The sequence below is a fragment of the Gekko japonicus genome, unplaced genomic scaffold (assembly GCF_001447785.1).
Source record: "Gekko japonicus isolate JY-2015 unplaced genomic scaffold, Gekko_japonicus_V1.1 scaffold1116, whole genome shotgun sequence".
In the NCBI taxonomy this organism is placed as follows: Eukaryota; Metazoa; Chordata; class Lepidosauria; order Squamata; family Gekkonidae; genus Gekko; species Gekko japonicus.
This window is the reverse complement of record NW_015172590.1, coordinates 462,541-481,708: the sequence shown is the minus strand read 5'-3', so window position 1 is coordinate 481,708 and position 19,168 is coordinate 462,541. Positions and strand designations below refer to the sequence as shown.

At 42.0% G+C, this 19,168-nt stretch overlaps 1 protein-coding gene across 14 annotated transcripts in view; it reads left to right on the top strand.

Annotated features, from left to right (window-relative positions):
- The window catches only part of ABLIM1 (actin binding LIM protein 1), a 151,070-nt gene that overhangs the window by 87,934 nt on the left and 43,968 nt on the right, over positions 1 to 19,168 (top strand). For 8 of the 14 annotated variants that reach the window (XM_015421515.1, XM_015421513.1, XM_015421512.1 and 5 more), the window contains 4 exons: positions 1,834 to 1,989; positions 7,177 to 7,221; positions 8,470 to 8,505; positions 9,129 to 9,258. In XM_015421515.1, coding sequence (XP_015277001.1) covers positions 1,834 to 1,989; positions 7,177 to 7,221; positions 8,470 to 8,505; positions 9,129 to 9,258 — 367 coding nt within the window. Of the gene's footprint in view, positions 1 to 1,833; positions 1,990 to 7,176; positions 7,222 to 8,469; positions 8,506 to 9,128; positions 9,259 to 13,396; positions 13,517 to 19,168 lie in introns of all 14 variants that reach the window. The other 6 variants (XM_015421504.1, XM_015421506.1, XM_015421503.1 and 3 more) reach the window with 1 other exon arrangement.

Here is a 19,168-nt window from a genome sequence, read left to right as displayed (position 1 = left end):
CCACTGGCACGGGATGGGGACGTGGTAAGGTTGCCAGATCCAGGCTGGGAAACTCCTGGAGATATGGGGGTGGACCCTGGGGAGGACAGGTACCTTCCTGAGGTACAATGCCATAGAGTCCATCCTCCAAAGCATCCATTTTCTCCATGGGAAATCATCTCTGTACTCTGGAGGTGAGCAGTAATTCCAGGGGATCTGCAGGTGACGTGATACGACCTGATTTGCATGACTCAATTAGGCCTGGCTGCTTGCTACTCTTCAACAGCAGCCACCCTATGAAAGTCAGTGTGGTACAGCAGTTCGAGCTTCAAAGTAGGGTCTGCAAGATCCCCATCTTGCGGTGGAAGCTGACTGGGTGATTTTGGACCAGTCACATACTTTCAGCCTAACCAACCTCACAGGATTGTTGTACAGATGAAAAGGAGGAGAGAATAATGTAAGCTGCTTTGGTCCCCACTGTGGAGAAAGACTGTAATTTTGCTAGGTAGAGGCTGTGGGGGAGGGGGGGTGAAGATGGAAAGCTGAAGACAGAGAGGCAGATAAAGGTAGGTAGGCTGTTGGGTGGGAAGGAAATAGGGTTGCCAACTACAGGTCGGGAAATTACTGGACATTTGAAGGGTGCAGCCTGGGGAGGGGGGGATTTGAGGAGGAGAGGAACTTCAGACCAGTAAAATACCATTGACTCCACCCTCCAAACCAGCCATTTCCTTCACGAGAACTACAACTGCCATCCTCCAGGTGAGGGCTGGAGATCACCCAGAATTACAACTGTTGTCCAGGTGACAGAGATCAGTTACCCTGGATAAAATGACTGCTTTGGAGGGTTGAATCTGTGACCCTGCTGAGGCTGCTTCCCTCCCCAAGCCTCACTGTCCCAAGGCTCCACCCCCAAATCTCCAGGTATTTCCCAACCTGGAGCTGGCAGCCCTAAGGTGAAGACCTCTGTAGTTGGGAGATCTGTTGTGATTCCTGGAGCACTGCCACTGCTGCTGTGGGGGGAGAGGAAGCAGGTGGGTGGTTGGGAGCACTGCCACCACTGCTGGTGCTGCTGTGCAGGGTTGGGGAGGAAGCAGGCAGGAGACTGGGAGAGTGATGGGGGCAGAAAGAGAGAGTGACGGGGTGGGGGGGAGAAAGAGAAAGAGAGTGAGGAGGTGAGGAGGCAGAAAAACAAAGAGAATGATGACGGGTCAGAAAAAGAGAGGAAGTGACATGCATGGAGGAGAGAAAGAGAGTGAGAAAAGGGGGGCAGAAGGGAGAAAGAATGTGAGCGAGGTAGGAGGAGAGGGGAGGAACCAAAGGTGTGAGGAATGGGATAAGCATTTAGTCTTTTCACTTTCTCATTAATCCTAATCTGTCGTAAACTGCCTTGAATTCTTGAGGGCGGTGGGATAGAAATGTAAATAACACCAATATTGCACTAAATTATAATGTTTGTATGATCAGAACATTTCCCATATTTTTCTCAACATCTCTCTCTGTTGGCGGGGATGAGTATATGTACGACATATTTTTGCTTATGGGAAAACTAAAGTCAAAATATGGAAGTTACTTCTACAGACTATCTGCTAAGTAATCAGCAGAGCCGGAATTAGAATTGATAGCCAGCTGCAACTGGCTTATTACGAAATCAAGGCATAGTACAACAAAAATGTTCCATTGTTGAAGAGGGGGTTGAAGCAAAAATGGTTGCTTTTTTTAAAGCAACAGACTGGGAACCAAGGTTTGCATTATCTCTGCTATGTGAGCAAAGTCCCTGAAAAACTGAATTGCTTACAATGAATTCTACTAATTTTGTTTGTGTATTTTAATTTATCTTCTGTCTTTGACCTTCAGGCAAAAGTAGACAATGAGATCCTTGATTATAAGGATCTAGCAGCCATTCCCAAAGTCAAGGCCATTTATGACATTGAGCGTCCAGACCTAATTACTTATGAGCCCTTCTACACTTCCGCCTACGAGGAAAGACAGGAGAGGCAAAGCCTTGGAGAGGTAACGGACTGGGGAGTCTCCCATTCTTCTTCTATGCACTATTATTAAAAGCCACCTTAATGTCTAAACTTTGTAGAAACTGCACCTCTTTTTGATGCTATTGTTGGCATTCTGAGCAAATGTTTCCCATCTCTTTGGCCTGGAAAGAAGTATGATGCTCTTTGTGTTGCAGCATGAAGCCTGATGCAAAAACATGCACATGTTGTTTACCTTCACCAACAGCTACTCATATCCACAGCTACAAGGATGAATGCGCAGTTTGCGGCTCCCTTTTTCACATAGCTTCATGGCAGCAGCCAAGAGCATGTTTCAAACTGCTAGAGTGATGGTAGCAGAATGACACTTTGAAGCACCAGTGGGACATCAGAGTTGATTTTTATGGCAACAAGGGGTCATAGTTCAGCTGGAATGGCATAGAGCTTTGAAAGAAAATGGCTGTCTATGGCCCGCACTTCCATGAAGTGTAGTATCACAATGCTGGCTGGCTATTCACTCAGGGATGTGCAAGTAATTTTTTCTGCTCCCAACCTCACCCTTTCACATTTTTACTAGGACTACGATTACTCAGGGAAACAGGAGATGTGTCTTAATATTATTTGATGCATTGTATGGAATAAGAGATTGGCATGGAAGGGAGAGTCACAAATAGCCACAGAAACCATGTTGAATTTAAGGTCTGGAATAAGATGCACTAGGGTGAAAAATGTAGGATCAATATGAAGCCAAGCTAATAGACAAGCAAGGCAAGGCTACAATAAGGTAAGTAGCTTGAAGTGAAGCCCAGTGTCATGTCAGCCAGAAATCAGGTGTAAGATAGGGCAGAAGAATCTAGAAACCAAATATAGCCATGAGACAACTGAAAATCCGTGGTTCAAATCTACCAAGAGCTTACCAAAAGGAAAATCATAATCATAGCCTCCTGCCCCTATTTTTGCAGGATGTAGATAATGATGATCTGCCTTTCAAAGTAGTGTTGAAGATTACTGAAATCATTTAGGTGAAGTGTTTTAAATTGTACAGTTTAGGAATGAGATACATTATCCCAGGATGGTGGCGGGGTGTGTGTGTATAGTGCAGGTGGCAGGGAAGATGAAACATGGCTCCCTGGGGCTACAACTCAGACAGGCCTAGCCATACAGAGCTATATATGAGAGATCACGGGAAAAGCAGTTAAGAATAACCAAAAGAGAGCTGTGATATATGTATGAAAATGCTTGGTAAACAATATAATTGACTATACAATGTTACACTGAGTAATTATATCATAGCTGTATTTTGGTTGTTTTTAACTGGCCATACAGAGACCTGGTTCTCGTCTGATGCAAAGGATTTATGTGGCTTGATCTTAGCAACTATTAAACTGCAAAAATTTCTGTGTAACAGGGGTGGAAATTGCCAGTGTATACAGTGTTTAAGATAGTAACTGTCTTTCTGAATTGCACTAAAAATTGCCCTGGTAAATATTTGCAAAGTAAACTCAATAATTAAACCTAATGCCAAGTTGGCTTTAGGTTTTGTGTGTGAGTACAAATATTTACACAGAATATCTCTGCACAGTTGACAAAAGCTCAGAAAATACTTTGCTTCTTGTTTATTCTGGTGCCTATGTTATTCTGTAGTCTACACCCTTTTATTTCTCTGATCAGCAAAACAGTAAAAAAGTATCTTGGGAAATCTGTTTATGGATTTAAAAAAAAAGAGGAAATGTTGATAATCAACACTTGACTGCATTCAGACATCATAAATAAGACTTAGTTCATGATGGGCACAGATCGTTGTTGTTGACAGGCTTCCTTCCTCCTCTCCAGCAGGGAATGAGATGGAAGACTTCCTTGTTTCAGAAGTCTTCCCTCAAACTCCAATTTGTCATGACATTTAGTGTGGGTGACTGGACAAATTTGTGTTTGTTTGTTCCCCATTAATTGGTGTATAACAGGAAGTATACTGGCACAAAAACTTGGTTTATGTCTGTCACAAATCAATATAAATAGTGGCGGCTACAAGCATGGATGGCTTCAAGAGGGAATTAGATAAACATATGGAGCAGAGATCCATCAGTGGCCATTAGCCACAAGGTATAGATAGAACTCTGGGGCAAGTGATACTCTGTATTCTTGGTGTGGGGGGGGCAACAGTGGGAGAGCTTCTAGTGTCCTGGCCCCACTGCTGGACCTCCTGATGGCACCTGGTATTTTTGGCCACTGTGTGACAGAGTGTTAGACTGGATGGGCCATTGGCCTGATCCAACATTGGCTTCTCTTATGTTCTTCAGACGTGTAGTCTATTTGGTCTACTTTTACTTGAATGTCTCCTGGATATGCACCCAGACTCTGGTAGGCATGGTTTCTCTGATCATTTGAAGGAGCATCTTTTTCACCATTTCACTGAGTCCCTGTCAATGTGCAATATAATAACAAGGAAAGATTAGAAGCCCCTATTTTGTGCACCAAAGCTAAATGTAGATAGCAATACACAGTTTAGCTTAACAGGATTGGGAAGGGAAAGGCAATCAGCTTTCATCTTTATGGCACTTCCCATTATAAAGTGTTTTGTCTTAGGCAAAGTGGCTAAACTATTATCTTCAGAATTGATGTTCCAGAACGCTTTCTCCCACTGCCACCTGGTGGAAGCTAACCAGCTAATCTTCCGGTTATAATAATGCATTCAGCTGCAGCATGAACACAAAGGATCTATTTGCCAATCACTTTTGAAGTCATGTAGGAATAAATAATTTTGTGTGGGAAAAGTTTAGTGTTTGATCCCAACACATAAGCATGTAAGTCTTATGTTTCACTGGGGTGTTCCTGTTTCCAAACTCTTGACAGCTTTTCTTTTGCCATGGTGTCCTGTAGAGTGAGGGAGGTCAGAGCTCTTGACTGCCTGCTGCTTTTGGCATATGAATGTGTTGCCTTTCATCATTACTTAGAATTTTCTCAAGATTGCTCTTTTCCTGCATTTCCCTTCAAGGGTTTTGAGTCATCTGCTGCTGCCTTTCTTTACCGCTGCTTCTCCACAGGCAATGCCATTTTTTTAAAAAAAATCTAAGCTAAACGCTGTTGTGTAATGAATGGAGCTAACCATCCAGCAATGAAGCACAGAAATGTTTTTAGAGGAGCTGATGGGCATTTCACTTATGTCAGAACAGCAGATTTCAGGCCTCAAATGCAAAAACTACTCTCTGATGTTAAATGATATTATGCTTCCCATTTAGCATAATAATTTTTCCCTATTAGTAATATGATACTAGCTAAAAGATTGGGTTTTAATCGGGGAACATATTTAAATGGATGCATAATTTAACATTTTCCCTCCTGAGACAATGCAGGGATGGACAACTTCTTGTCCAGGTTCACATTTTTTGGCTTACTCAGGTGAGTGAACAGAGTCATGGGACTGGTTCTTTTAATCATGGCTCAGCCTGAGGATTAGTATTTGCCACCACTAAGTCTGATATTCACTGGAGTCTTGCTGGGTTTCCATTCCTTTAGAGGCTGCACAACATAACTCCTTGTAGTCTCTGTAAGATAAAGTCTCACTGAAACTGGATGAATTTCTTTCCTGTTTATTTCTAGCATACATCATATGATCAAGTTACCAATGAAATTTGGAGGTGTGGAATTATTAATTTACCTAGGCCAATGCCATGGTTTAGAGGAGGCACATCAGACAGGCCACTGCTTAAAGGAATGCATACATGTCTATGCTCCATGCCATACCCTATATGCTATGGAGAAATCCACGAATGGCTACTAGCAATGGTGACTGAACAGAGCCTCCATATACAGAGGCAGCAAATCTCTGAATACCCGTGCTAGGAGGCAACGTGGGGGAAAGCCCTGTTTGTTTGGCCCTCCAGAGCAACTAGTTGGCCACCTGTGAACCAGTATGCTAGCCTAAATGGACCCAGGGGTCTTTTGGGGCCGGAGCGTACCGGAGTGCTGCTCCGGCAGCCCAGGGGCCGGCGCAAATGGTGGTGGCGGCGAGCCTCCCTCCCTCCCTCCATCTCTTTGCCATCTTTCCCTCCTTTCCTTTTCTTTCCCTCCTTTTCTTTCTTTCTTTCCCTTCTCTTCCTTCCTTCCTTCCTTCCTTCCTTCCTCTCTTTTCCTCCTTTCCTTCTCTCTTTCATTCCCTCCTTTCCTTCTCTCCTTTTCCGCTTTCCCTCCTTCTTCCCTTCTCTCTTTCTTTCTTTCCTGCCTTCTTCTCTTCTCTTTTTTCCTCCTTTCCCTATTTCCCTCCTTCCCTTCTCTCTCTTTCCATCCTTCTTTCCTTCTCTTTTTCCCTCGTTCCTTCTCTCTTTTTATCCCCTCTTTCCTCCCTTCTTTTCTTCCCTTATGTTTATTTCCCTCTTTCCTTCCTTTTTTCCTTCTCTCTACTCTCTCTCTTTCCTTCCCTCTTTCCTCCTTCTGTGGCCCAACTCTAGTGAGAAGGGGTTTAAACCCCTTCTCTCTTCACTCCCCCCCTGCAGGCCAGCTGGGAAAGGGAAGGGGAGGCTTTTGAAGATGCCTTCCCCCCCCCTTTGCTTTCCCCTTCTGACATCACTTCTGGTGATGTCAGGGGGCATGGCATATGCTAATAGCCTAGTAGCTCATTAGCATACCATATGCTAATGAGCTCCTGCAGCTCTTTTTCTACGAAAAAACCCTGAATGGACCACTGGTTTGATCTAGCTTTTTCATGTGTTCATCTTTATAATAGCTCTTATGTTCTTTTATCCCACTGCTCACTCTCCTTTGTCAGTAGAAGAACCAGTGTATTTCTGGGTTCTTCTCAGGGAAAGTCTGTGATACCTAGCTTTCCCACAGTACAAAAATATGCTCTCTGCTCTCTCACATATAGAACTGTGAGTAGAATACCTTATGAGTTCTTGCACTGAATGTGATTTCTTTTAAATCCCAGTCAATGCTAAGAAGAACTAGGATTAAGTCATGAAACCAAACCATATATCTTCAGTGTTAATTTTGCCTCTGTACTTCTGCCACCGGACGAATGAGCCAAACTTGGATTAAACCTCAAGTATTCATAAAGATTTTGCTTTCTCTTTCTACTGGGACTGCACACTTTGATTCTCTAGTACATCTGAGATTAGTAATCTCGAAGTTGGTTTGGTTTGTTTTTTTTTGCATTATTTTCTTTTGAACCCTTTTGTAGTTTACATAAAGAATGATGAACCCAAACTTTCCTTGACAGACTCAGAGTTCCAGATATGGCAGTTCTCCTGTGCACGATGAAAGTGTAAGTTGAAAAAAGACAACGCAAAAACCATAGATGTGCTCTGTGGTGGTATAATGACACTGGTACTGGTGTGAAAGGAAGAAGGAAGTCAGTTTCTGTAATACTTGTCTTGCAGCCATTGATTACTTTGTCTCTATGTGTAAATGTAAATAAGAGATGGTTGGGCAAATCATAAATATGTTTGACTTCTGTGATGTGGCACATTATTAGTATGAGTGTTTAGCTGTGGCACATTATTCAGATAGATGAACAATGCTGGACTCCAGGACTATGATTTCAGGGCAGATTCACTGACTACATTGATGAGAGCTGATCCACCATGCTTTTGTTGTGCATAACCAGTTGTACCTATTCCCTTATGAAACCTCAGTGATTGTGTGATTGATGGTTCAGTAAATATGGACTGAGTTGCAAGGCAGATATGTGGTGAAGCAATTATTACCAATTCTTTATCACAACATAGGCCATCCCTGGTACTTGAGAACATGGTTAGTGTAGAGGCTTAAATGTTGGGGCTCAATATAGAGTCAGAGCTCTGCTTAGCAGAGTAGCCTTGGGCGAGTCATTCTTTCTCAGAGGAAATAATGGGGCTAAAATGGGCTCCTGAAAGGATGAGATACAGATATAATAAATGTATTTAGTCCAAACCTAAATCTGTGAGATACAATTGAAATCAAGTATCAAAAGAATTTTTCTGCTTGTTTTCTTTATGTAAAACTGCTGAAAGGCTTAATTTGACTGAGAGTCTCCAGACATATCCATGAAACCTCTTTTCTTGCTAGGATTCATTACATTCCGGCAGTCCACTATTACATATGGCAAACTGATTCAAAATTAGAATTTTTCTGAAGTCATTCAATCCTTGAGCCAAAGAAGTATTTACACTTTGAAATTTGACTTTGAAATATTTCTATAAAACTAGCGCACTTGTCAGATTAATATGCTTGTGATTGCTGGTTTGTTTTTAACTAACCGTTATAATTGTTAACAGAGATACCAATTTTAAGGTGTTCTGGCAGAATATTTGATTAAATTAGGTACATGCTAAGTCCCTGTAAACTGAAGCAGCCATCTCAGTTTGGAGGCCTTACCACCGGTGATGTGATAGAAATCCCCGGATTTCGGTGGCCACAATCACTTTTTCATGTTTTCATCATTATAATAGATCTCAAGACAGTATTGCTAAGACATTTGACAAGCCATGAGCAAAAGTCTTTTGTATAACTTTCTTTCTTTCATGTCTTGCAGTCTCCAAGGACACTGTCTCCAACCCCATCTGCAGAGGTAAATTTGATGGAACTTCTGCTCCACATTTAACTCCTGCAAAATAATCATTATTGAAAGGGAATTACTGCTTGGCCTGTGCTGCTAGTCTCAGCCCATTTATTTTGCCTTATCAAAAAGCCACTATTCTATTCTATGAAGATGTCAGCTGCAGGGATTAATAGGATTGGCTGGTAGAGTTCATGTGCCTACTGTGTTTCAGAATGTTCTATTTTAGCTAATCTCATCTCAGAGTCTCAGGAGGCAGTTGTGAAAAGGCAACAATCTAATTGCAGAAGGTACACTGGATAATCAAAATGTTTGGGACAAGTGAAGGAAAGCCCCAAATTAAAAGGTGGTTTTGGGAAATACTAAAAAATAATTGCAGCTGAGTTTGACTGTGCAAAAGAAAGTGTATGTCTCCTTTTGTACAGAAGGGGACAGAAATGGGCAGTCTCTTAGACCCATCAGTACATTCTGGAAGGGTTAAGGAGGAACTTGTACCTCCCTATAAAAGCACAGCTCACATTTTCTGTAGGAGACTTCATCACATTGAACTTTAAATGCTTCAGGATTTCAATATTCCTTCAGAATTGAAGATAATTTTCACTGTAGTAATAAATAAAATATATTCTGTTCTTTAGGGTTATCAAGATCTTCGGGATCGGATGATCCATCGGTCCACCAGCCAGGGTTCCATTGGTTCTCCTGTGTACAGCCGTCATAGCTACACTCCCACAATGTCACGTTCACCACAGCATTTTCACAGACCTGGTAAGACAGTTGCAACCATGTGACTGCAACCCAGAAGCTCTGTGTTTCATATCATGCAATTTTATGGAATAGGAATTTGTTTCTTAGGGATTAAAGGATTTCCAGCAAGCTTTTGTTCCCACTTTTTGATTAATTATATCTGTTTTTAACTTTTAAATATTAGAAGTCTATGCTAATTAGAGAATCGCCGATAATTGTGCGCATCCTGGATTGAAGACATGCTCTTGATAATCAAACCAAGCAGCTCATGCAATGTCACTATTTTATTACTGCAAATTTAAGCCCAAACTTAAAGCGAAATTCTTGATTTGAAATCCCAGAGTAAAGGCCGATGTCGTATAAAAAGAGATTTCACATGTTACTTAGCTGCAAACTGAGCGCAGCAGCCTCACAAGCTTCACAGCTGAAGTGCCAGATGTGCACACCAGTGAATCAGTCTTAAAACTAATGATACATTTCAGGCAAACTGGTCCACCTTTTTATTTTTAAAACTCAGTTTGAACATTCCTGCAAATATCTGCTTGTTCATTGCCTTACAACTTATTTAAAAAGAAAAGCATTTAAAGTGGGGGGAAATACTGTTCTGGGGGTTAAAAATGGGGAAAGATGTTTCTTTGTGACCTCATGAGAGGCAGCCAATCAACATTTTCCATGATTGATTCTGCTTCAGAATTGTAAAATTATATCCTAAAACATACATGGATAGAAAAAGGGCATTTGAATTGGATGCAGTGAAGGGGTGTGTGCGCCCACTGCCCTAAAAAAAGGTTGTTTGTTTTCACTTCTGGTGAGTCATTAGCTCTTAATTATGTGCACAAAACAGTGAAGACTCTGGTTAAGCAGTGCACATTTGGCCATATTTAGCTAAAGATTTTGCTTCCTTAGAAGTACTGTAGAACTGAATCCTTCTTGTGAATATATAAAATGCATACTATTCCATACCCCTTGTCTTTGGCTCTCTGAAGGTGAAAGAAACAGATGTTCCGATGCAAGTGATATATTTTTAAAGTAAGAAGTCTATTACTAACAGCTCAGCATACCGTTTGAGAATGTTGTTGTTTGTTGCCATCAAGCTGAAAGTGGTTGATTTGCAGAGGAAGTCCTTCATTCAACTGTGTGGTGCACAAGTCAGATTTGGTATATGATATAGTTCTGGCAGCATGATGATGACTTAACACATTGGTTGAGCCAGCTCAATCTATCAAGGTATAAAAAACCTGCACATTTCTGCTTATTGTGGTTGTAACTCCAGATATGCTGGACTATAAACAAATACATTTTTGTTCCCCAGTCTTTACCATAAGGAAGAGCCTTGTCAGAGAGCTTTAGAAGGGCCTTTTTATTTATTGGGAAAACAGTTTTTCTTCATTTCCTCTTGTCACTCAGACTCAAGGGGCAGCAGGTGGGTAGAGAGCAGCAGTGCTGCAGGATATGAAGCATCGAATCATCTAGGGTTGCCAAGTCCATCTTCCACCCCCAGCGGGGGACTTTGGGGGAGTTCCTGGAGGGGGCGGGGCATCCCCGGCATGATGACGTCACGTTGGGGATGTCTCTCCCCCCCACCCCGTCCGTGCGCCAGATCTCCAGAAACGGCAGTTCCCTGCACTTAAAGGAGCCGGCGTTTCCCTTTTAAATGCAGGCGCCGGCGTTTCCCATTTAAGAGCAGCCGCGTTTCCCTTTTAAGAGCACGAAGCTGGCATTTCTCTGCAAGCTTGTGGAGATCAGGCTTGGGAGGAAACACATGCTTCCACACACTTAAAGGGAGAGAGATGGCTGGCTGTGGGTGTTGGGGGTGGGGTTTCCCCCGCCGGCCATCTGGCCAGCGGTGGGTAGAACCCCCCCCCCAAAATGGGGGAGCCCTGGCAAACCGGGGGGGTTGGCAACCCTAGAATCATCTGACATAGATACTGTCAGCAACAACACTGTTAACCAGCTACCAAGACCCACCATGGGCCCCTGGACAAAGATTCCATCTGCCCCCCCCCCCATGACCCTGATCCAAACTATGACCGCAAACTGCATTTTCCTGGTTTGTGTCCATCCCTAATCAGAACAAAACAAGTAACTTTACTGGCTCTTACGATGCATCTATAATAATAAAAGGATTCACATGTCCATCTGTCTTTCCATTTGTGGCAGGCATAGTTTATCAGAAAATAGAACCAGGAATCTCAAAATAGGCCATCAACTTCAGGATGACTGTGGCGTTTCAGGGCCAAAACTGAAAGGGACTGGAATTTCCTGGTCCAGGTTACTTCCAGACCCCCCCATGCTATTTGCAGTGGAAGCTAAGCTTGTGTAGTGGTTAAAGTGTTGGACTAGGATCTGGGTGACCCAGGTTCAAATCCCCACTCTGCCATGGAAGCTTACCGAGTGACCTTAGGCCAGTAACACACCCTCAGCCTCAGACAGGGTTGTCGTGAGGGTAAAATAGAAGAGACAAGAACAATGTAAGCCACTTTGAGTCCCCCTTGGGAAGAAAGGCGGGATGTAAATAGGTAAATATTCTAGCTTCTGTTCCTCATTTGTTACCACTGAGGCAGATTAACAATTTACTATTATGCATGTAAAGGGTAGAGGGAAAGGAAGCATGCTTTTACGACTTTGGTAGATTTTGAGAATATTAACAAAGGTTTGCTGCTATACTAGCCCTGACCAGGATAGCCCAATCTCATCAGATCTCAAAAGCTAAGCGAGGTCGGCCTTGGCTAGTATTTGGAAGGGCAACCTCCAAGGAATACCATGGTCGAGACAGGCAATGAATGGCAAACCTCCTCTGAAATGTCTCTTGCCTTAAAAACAAGTCTAGCTCGCCACCTAGTGGTGCATAATGCTAAAAGAGCCATACAACAACGACAACAATAATAATATAATGCTGTACTGCTATTGAATACATTCTAAGTTGCCAAGCAAGATAGATTATGAGTTGAGACTGAAAAATAAGGTGGGGGGAAAGAAAAATTAGAAATGGGGATAGACAAATGGCAGGTTTTTAAAAAGTATATTCAGTGAATACAGATAACACTGGCCTCAGGGGCCCTCCAACTGACTTGGGACCCCCAAATTTTGTTCCCTGAGTCTTCATTTCAGGAAGGGATAGGGATGACAGTCCTTACCTGTGAATTAGAACACAAAACTGACTTTTAATCCTCTGATTTTCTTAGAAATAGTAGAGTTGTGGGCTCCTATAAATAAATGTTTAGTGTAGAAGAAGGGATAGGAGGTGCCCTTTCCAAATACCAGATATGGCATATTTCCAGAAGTTCAGAAAATGATTTGACTTGTTTTGTTGATTACGTTCAGTGGCTTTCTGTGATTGTTTGCCAGCAGGATACAAGCCTTAAAATTATTTCAGAAAGCTGTTTGAAAACAGCTGATTGGAAAACAGCATGTGTTCTGAAACTTCCTTTGAATTTTTTTTCTTGAGAAGTCTTAAAAAATAAAACTCAAGTAGACAGGGTCTCTCTCTCTCTCTTTTGCATTTATAGAAATTTGCAGCCTTCGTACATTCCTGGGTCTCTAAACCCTGAGTATGTCACAAGTGATGTGAAGAAATTAATCAAAATTAAACAAAATCCAAAAATTAAAAGGACACGTAAATTACAATACATATTCTATTTTAGTATATCTGTTTTCTATTTTCACTATCGCATTAAACATTGTTATTACAAATGACACAATGGCAATCAAAAGGCATTCTTGGTGTCCTTGAGGAAAATGCCCTAAGCTTCCTTCAGAAATGTCTTAAAACAATAGATAACAACTTTTTATCCCCTCCATTATTTGGCCAGGCACCTCCCCCAACAACAGCTGCTACTGAAAGTGATTTGGATTCAAAGCCGCAGCTTAAGTATTTGGAGATAGAGGGAACCTTAATTTAAACTGAAGCAAAGGGCTATCCAAAGCAAATCTAAGTTGGTCTTCAAATTCCTCCTTTAACTTTGCCCAAAACTTTTATAGCCTCGAACTTCTCTAATTGTGTTTCTTCCTGCTTTTTCAGACTCCTAGTCGTTCAATGCTTTTCTCCCTCTGTTCTGTCCTTGCCCCCCCCCAGCCACTTTCCCTGCTTCTGTCTTATTTTGTGTTTTCTTTTCTTTGTTTCCATTTTGTCCTGCCTCATGATTCTTTGCTGCTGCAGAACTGCTGTCTACTGGTGTGCAGCAGTTATCCCACCTGCGCACTAGCAGTCCCAGCTCCATCCACAATGATTCCCGCCCTTACTCCCCTTTCCGACACCACTTCATTCCCCATGTCAAAGGTAAGGAGACAGGTCTTTCAAGATTGTGTCCAACAGACTGGAGATTTATTAGCATTCTAGGAAAGCTAATAAAGCACATCTCCATCAGGTGGCTATCCGCTGGGCAACTCCCAGCATGCCTTAGACCTATGTCATAATTATGTTAGACTGGCATATCTTCTTCTTTTTGAGGAAGTATGTCATTTCTAAGGGTCCTCCTCAGGAAAAATGTTCAACAGTAATATTTCTTATGTTTTAAGAGCGTGTGGTTCTTTCAAAAATGATGAGATGGTTGGCTTTTTGGTTGTTGTTTGGGGGTTGGGGTTGTTTGGGGGTTTTTTTGCTTAATTGTTAATGGAACAAGTAAAGAACATAGCACTGGTTATGTAATTATGACACCTGTTTTTGTTTTCAATATGTATATAGTAGAACCCTGGAATTTGTCACCTGGGAAATGTAACTATGGAATCTTTCTCATCAAACACTCTGAAATACCCTGTGTTTTCTGTAAGCTCACCACAGCACCTCTCCTTATGCTCAGAAATTAAATGTTAGTAGTAATCTGCCATGTATACTAGCTTCAGAGATTCTGTCATTTATATTAACTTCTGACATAGCCTCCTTCCCTGAAACCCAGGCCAGGGTCATATATGATTTAGATAGGCCTGATGAGATTTTACCAAGTCAGATGTGATGTGAACTAGTACTTCCCACTTCAAAGCTAACCCTAGCATTGACTGTAGAACACATTTTTATGCTGCAAAACCAACAGTCATGTAAAGCTTTTTAGTTAGGATTAACTGAAACATCACAAAATAAACAAGTTGTCATGTTCACCAGAACTTTTTATCAGGGTGGATGCTCAGTACAACAACAAAAGTGGGGGGTGGGGAGGGGAGACATTGTTTCAGGAAATAGTGAAGAATCTCCTAGTCAGTACTTCGAGGCATCTTAAAATAAAATACATGGAAGTGTTGAAAATTTAATTGGATTAGATGGTGCTGGGTGCCAAACAGTCTTTGGCATGAGACAAAAAGTGAGATACAGAATCCCCATCCCAATTTGTCCTGCTTCCATTTAAAAATATAAAAAACCAGCAATTAAGTAATCTTCCCTTGTAATATGTTGGTCGGTCCTAATGAAAAGGTATTATGCAACTGTTTGGGGATTTTTTCTGTGGACCCGTTACAGACTTTGGTCAATCCCAGTTTTTACCACACGAGGGTGCTTTCATATCACATTTCCATTTTTCAGGACTCACTGATAAGATCACATTTTGTGGTGACATTATTTATTACAACCGAGTGTAAAGGTGGCTGAGGGTGATTCCTTGAAAAATGTCTCCTCGTTACCATGCTTACTTTTAAAAACACCAACAAGGGTCACAACTCTGAACATTCTTTCATCCTGTTCCAGATCTTTTGTTCCATCCTGCACCCTCGCTCTTTGCGCCAGAACTTCCTGAAAGACTATCCCACCAGTGCCCTGCCCTCTAAATACTGATCGATCCCTTTTTGAACATGCCATGTTCCATGCGCACCTTCCAGGTTTTTTACCCAGTTAACCTCACGTGTTCAAAAGCAACAAAAACCTAAATTAATAAGGTTATAATAGAGTTTATGCACTTGAGGTTCTATTACATAAATCCACTATCCTGGATGAATAATAATATTTGCTATCAAATACATAACCGATCTCAGCAATGATGCTAATAGATGTCAGTCATCTCTGAATTTTCTGTGACACAGAAATAGTGCATGAATTTTGTTAGGGTTATTCCCCCCCCCCCAATGCACACTTTCAGCCTGTTCCTCTCAATTTGTTTTACTCATCATAGAAGCAAAGCTTACTTCATATTGTAAACATGGGGTTCCTTAAAAACATAGGCATAGCTCATGTCTTCGTGCATTTGCACCATAAACACCAACATTCCACATTTCCATGCTGTAAAGCTATTGTTGTTCTTTTCAAATACATTCCTATCATTTTTCATTACACTTGAGAGGCAGTAGTTCTTTCAAACTTAATGCAATAACACTCCATTGAGGATCAGCTAACAGTTATCACTTTCTCATAGGGAATGGATTGGGGGGAGAAAAATATGTATTTCCTGCATAATAAAGATATGGTAAATACTTTACCCTGGCCTAGATGGCCCAGGCTAGCCTGATCTTATCAGAACCTGGAAGCTAAGCATTGTTGGCCTTGGTGAGACCACCAAGGAATTCCAGAATCACTATATGGAGGAAGGCAATGGCAGACCACCTCTATTAGTCTCTTGCCTTGAAAACCCTATGGGATTACCGTAAATCAGCTACAACTTGATGGCACTTTATACACACACAGGTACTTCACCCACACTTGTAGGCAATGCTTATTTTACACTCTTCTTATATCCCCAATCCACACTTCACAGTGCCTTCACTCCCTCCTGGTTCCTCACTTCAACAGTGCATGGCTAATAGGGTTGCCAGGTCCTTCCTAGCAACCAGCGGGGGATGGGGGGACTTATGGATAGCAGGAGGGGGAGGCCCAGCTGATGTGCAGTGATGTGCCTACGTCATTGCTCACGTGACCTGGAAGTGACATTGTTGCATTGGGGCAGCGCTCTGGTATTTGGGCAAAAACTCTATGGTAAATTTGGCTTTTACCATAGAGGTTTTGCCCAAATACCAGAGTGTCTCCCCAATATGATGACATCACCTCTGGGTCACCTGGGCAGTGATGTAGACATGTCGCTGCACATTGGCTGGATCTCCCTCTATTTTGGGATAAGTTCCCCCCACCGGTCGGCTAATAGGCAGTGGGGCCTGGCAGCGGGGGACCCCTACCTCCACTGGGGGTCTGGGAACCCTAATGGTTAATGGTACTAACTATAGAACCAATACAGGCAGTGCAATGCACTCAACAGCTTTTGTAGTACTGATGCAGCATGTTCCAGGAAAGAAAAGTCCCTCCTTCTAGGAATGTTTTCCATATGGTTGTGATATGAAACGCTGAAATGAGAGCACAGGAAGCTGTCTCCTGGTACAATGTGGTATTTTGTGCTAAATTTTCAGATTAAACTGCCTTTGGCTTCATTGTAGGAACCAGTGGGTAAATGGATGGAGGTTATGAATTTTGTATAAATCTGATGTCTTTGTGGTACAGAAATCTTCTTCCTAAGATTTTTTGGAAGATTCCCCTATGTATTTAAGCTTCAACTTGATAATAATTAGATATAAGAAACAGAGTGAATCGATGAATAAAATCTCAAGAGGCTTTTGTCTTGCCGTACTTAGAGACAGACTTCGCTTGGAATGCTCATGGTATTTGGAATCAGGTTATAGTGGCATGTGAGCCTGAATTTTACTATGTTCTGTGATAGGATGTATTGCACTCATTGTTTGAAGCGTATTGGTTACTTTCATGCGTTTCAGAGGTTTCTGTTTTAGGGCCAAATTACAAGTCAGGTTCTGTTGTGCTTAGTTTTCCTTCCAACTTCTCTCTAACATATCAGTAGAGGCTATAGTCTGAGTCCTGTAGACTAGTCATGGTCTGAAATTGCCATGATGCATTCATTCACTTTTAATTGAGAGTTCAGATGATGATAGTGGCAACCTGGTGAAGTTCAATATTTTCCAAGTTATTCTCCCATTTTTACTTAGACCTGTTTTCTGCCAACTGAATTTGAACTACTGAATTTGCAAAAAGCTACTACCCCTTAACATTCTAGGTTATTTTTCCTTCCACTATTCTAGGGTTGCCAGGTCCCTTCTGGCACCCAGTGGGGGATGGTAGGGACTTACCAGGAGTGGGAGGGAGACCCAGGCAACGTCGCCAGTGATGTATGTCACTCCTGGCGTGTATCAGAAGTTACATCATCACACTGTGCTGTCATGATGATGTTTATTTTTACAAAAAGGGCTTCTACCATAGAGTTTTTTCCCGAAATACAGGAGTGTAGTCTGGGCATCACCAGCGTGTTGATGTCACTTCCGGTACACGCTGGAAGTAATGTAGCCACATTGCCAGCATTGTCACCTGGGTCTCCCTCTCTGTCCTGGGTAAGTCCCCCTGCTAGCCAGCTGATTTGTGGCAGGAGTGGGGCCAGGCGATGGGGGACCCTTGCCTCCACCCAGGGGGCTGGCAACCTTACACCATTCTTAATTATTTCCTCTTTTTCAGTGGAGGACGGAACAATGTGGTTCTTTTGGCTTCCATTAATCTATTGTAAACTATCGACTCTTTTGGAAAAAGACTTAAATTCTTGTTTTGTACTTTGTAGTTTGTGCTTTTAATTTCTTAATTATTGTTATTTTGTCATAGGGAGAAAGGACATGGCACACCTCTCTCAAGCATCAGTAAATGCTTGACAAGAGAGGAGCTTGGGCAACATGACTGCTCAGGGCTTAGAGCTAGGATGGCCTCACCTGGAATAGAGGGATGCACAGGCAGAGGAAGCCTTGACTCTTCTTCATCCCTTCAGTTGTGCAGAGTCTTGGCTTCTGCAGTTCCTTAACTTGCTGATAAATTAAACTGACATTTAGTCACCCCAAGTAATGGGGTCTGTTCCTCTTATTCCATGTTCATCTGCAGTGCTTAGTTGGACTGCTTCCTATTCCTTACTTATTTCTGCCTGTTTATTTTTACAAATCCTGTATGGGATGTATGATTGCTTTCCATACCAACAGAATAGATGGATCTCAGTTATGCTGTATTAAGCAAGAAGTGAAAATTCCATATTCACTGAAATTTTTTTGATTTGGGCTGACAAGGAAGTTCCGTTTTAAGACAGTTTTTGTATGCATCTAAGACATTTAATGTCTCTATTGTTATGTACTTAAATATTTGGTACCCTGTTCTGTTCTCCTTCTGCACTGAGGGAAAGTTTCTGCAGTGCCCATACATTTACTAGTGATGCATTTTTCAACTTAGTTTGAAACCAAGGCCAGCCCACCTATGGTATGGATAAATAGTTCCACCTTTCCCGGCAAGTTTGGACTGTTGTCCCAACTATACTATCCTGAGCCCTGACCAACTCCAGCCTTTTTAAGAAGGGAGCCTCTCCAAAATAATACATATTAGGCACACACATTCTGTCCAGGTTTCCTTATTCTTGTTGTAGGAAACCTGCATGTAATTTGTGATATTTAGTTCTGTCTTAGGGGGATTTTCTTCCAAATACTTGCATCATGTAGTGGTCAAGAGCGTGGTGTAGTGGTTAAGAGTGGTGGACTTCAATCTGGAGAACTGGGTTGGATTCCCCATTCCTCCACAGGAAGCCAGCTGGGTGACCTTTGGTCAGTCACAGTTGTTTCAGAGCTCTCTCAGCTCTGCCTACCACACAGCATGTCTGTTGTGGGGAGAGGAAGGGAAGGCGATTGTATGCTACTTTGAGAATCCTTTGGGTAGAGAAAAGAAGGTATAAAAACCAGCTCTTCTTCTTCTCTTCTTCTGACCAGATACATGTGTGGGAAGGATAGAAAGCTGTCAAAGGAGGTACTGGGAAGGTGAGGAAAGGGAAGTCTGAAGGGTAACAACTTTATTCCTCATGGATTAAAAATAATATTAAAATAAGGGCATGTTTGGTATGATTTAATGGGACAATGTAAAAAAAACTCCATTGGCCCATCTGGTACTTCTATGTATTATATGTGCAACTAACTGCTAGAACAAGTGACAAAGGTGTAC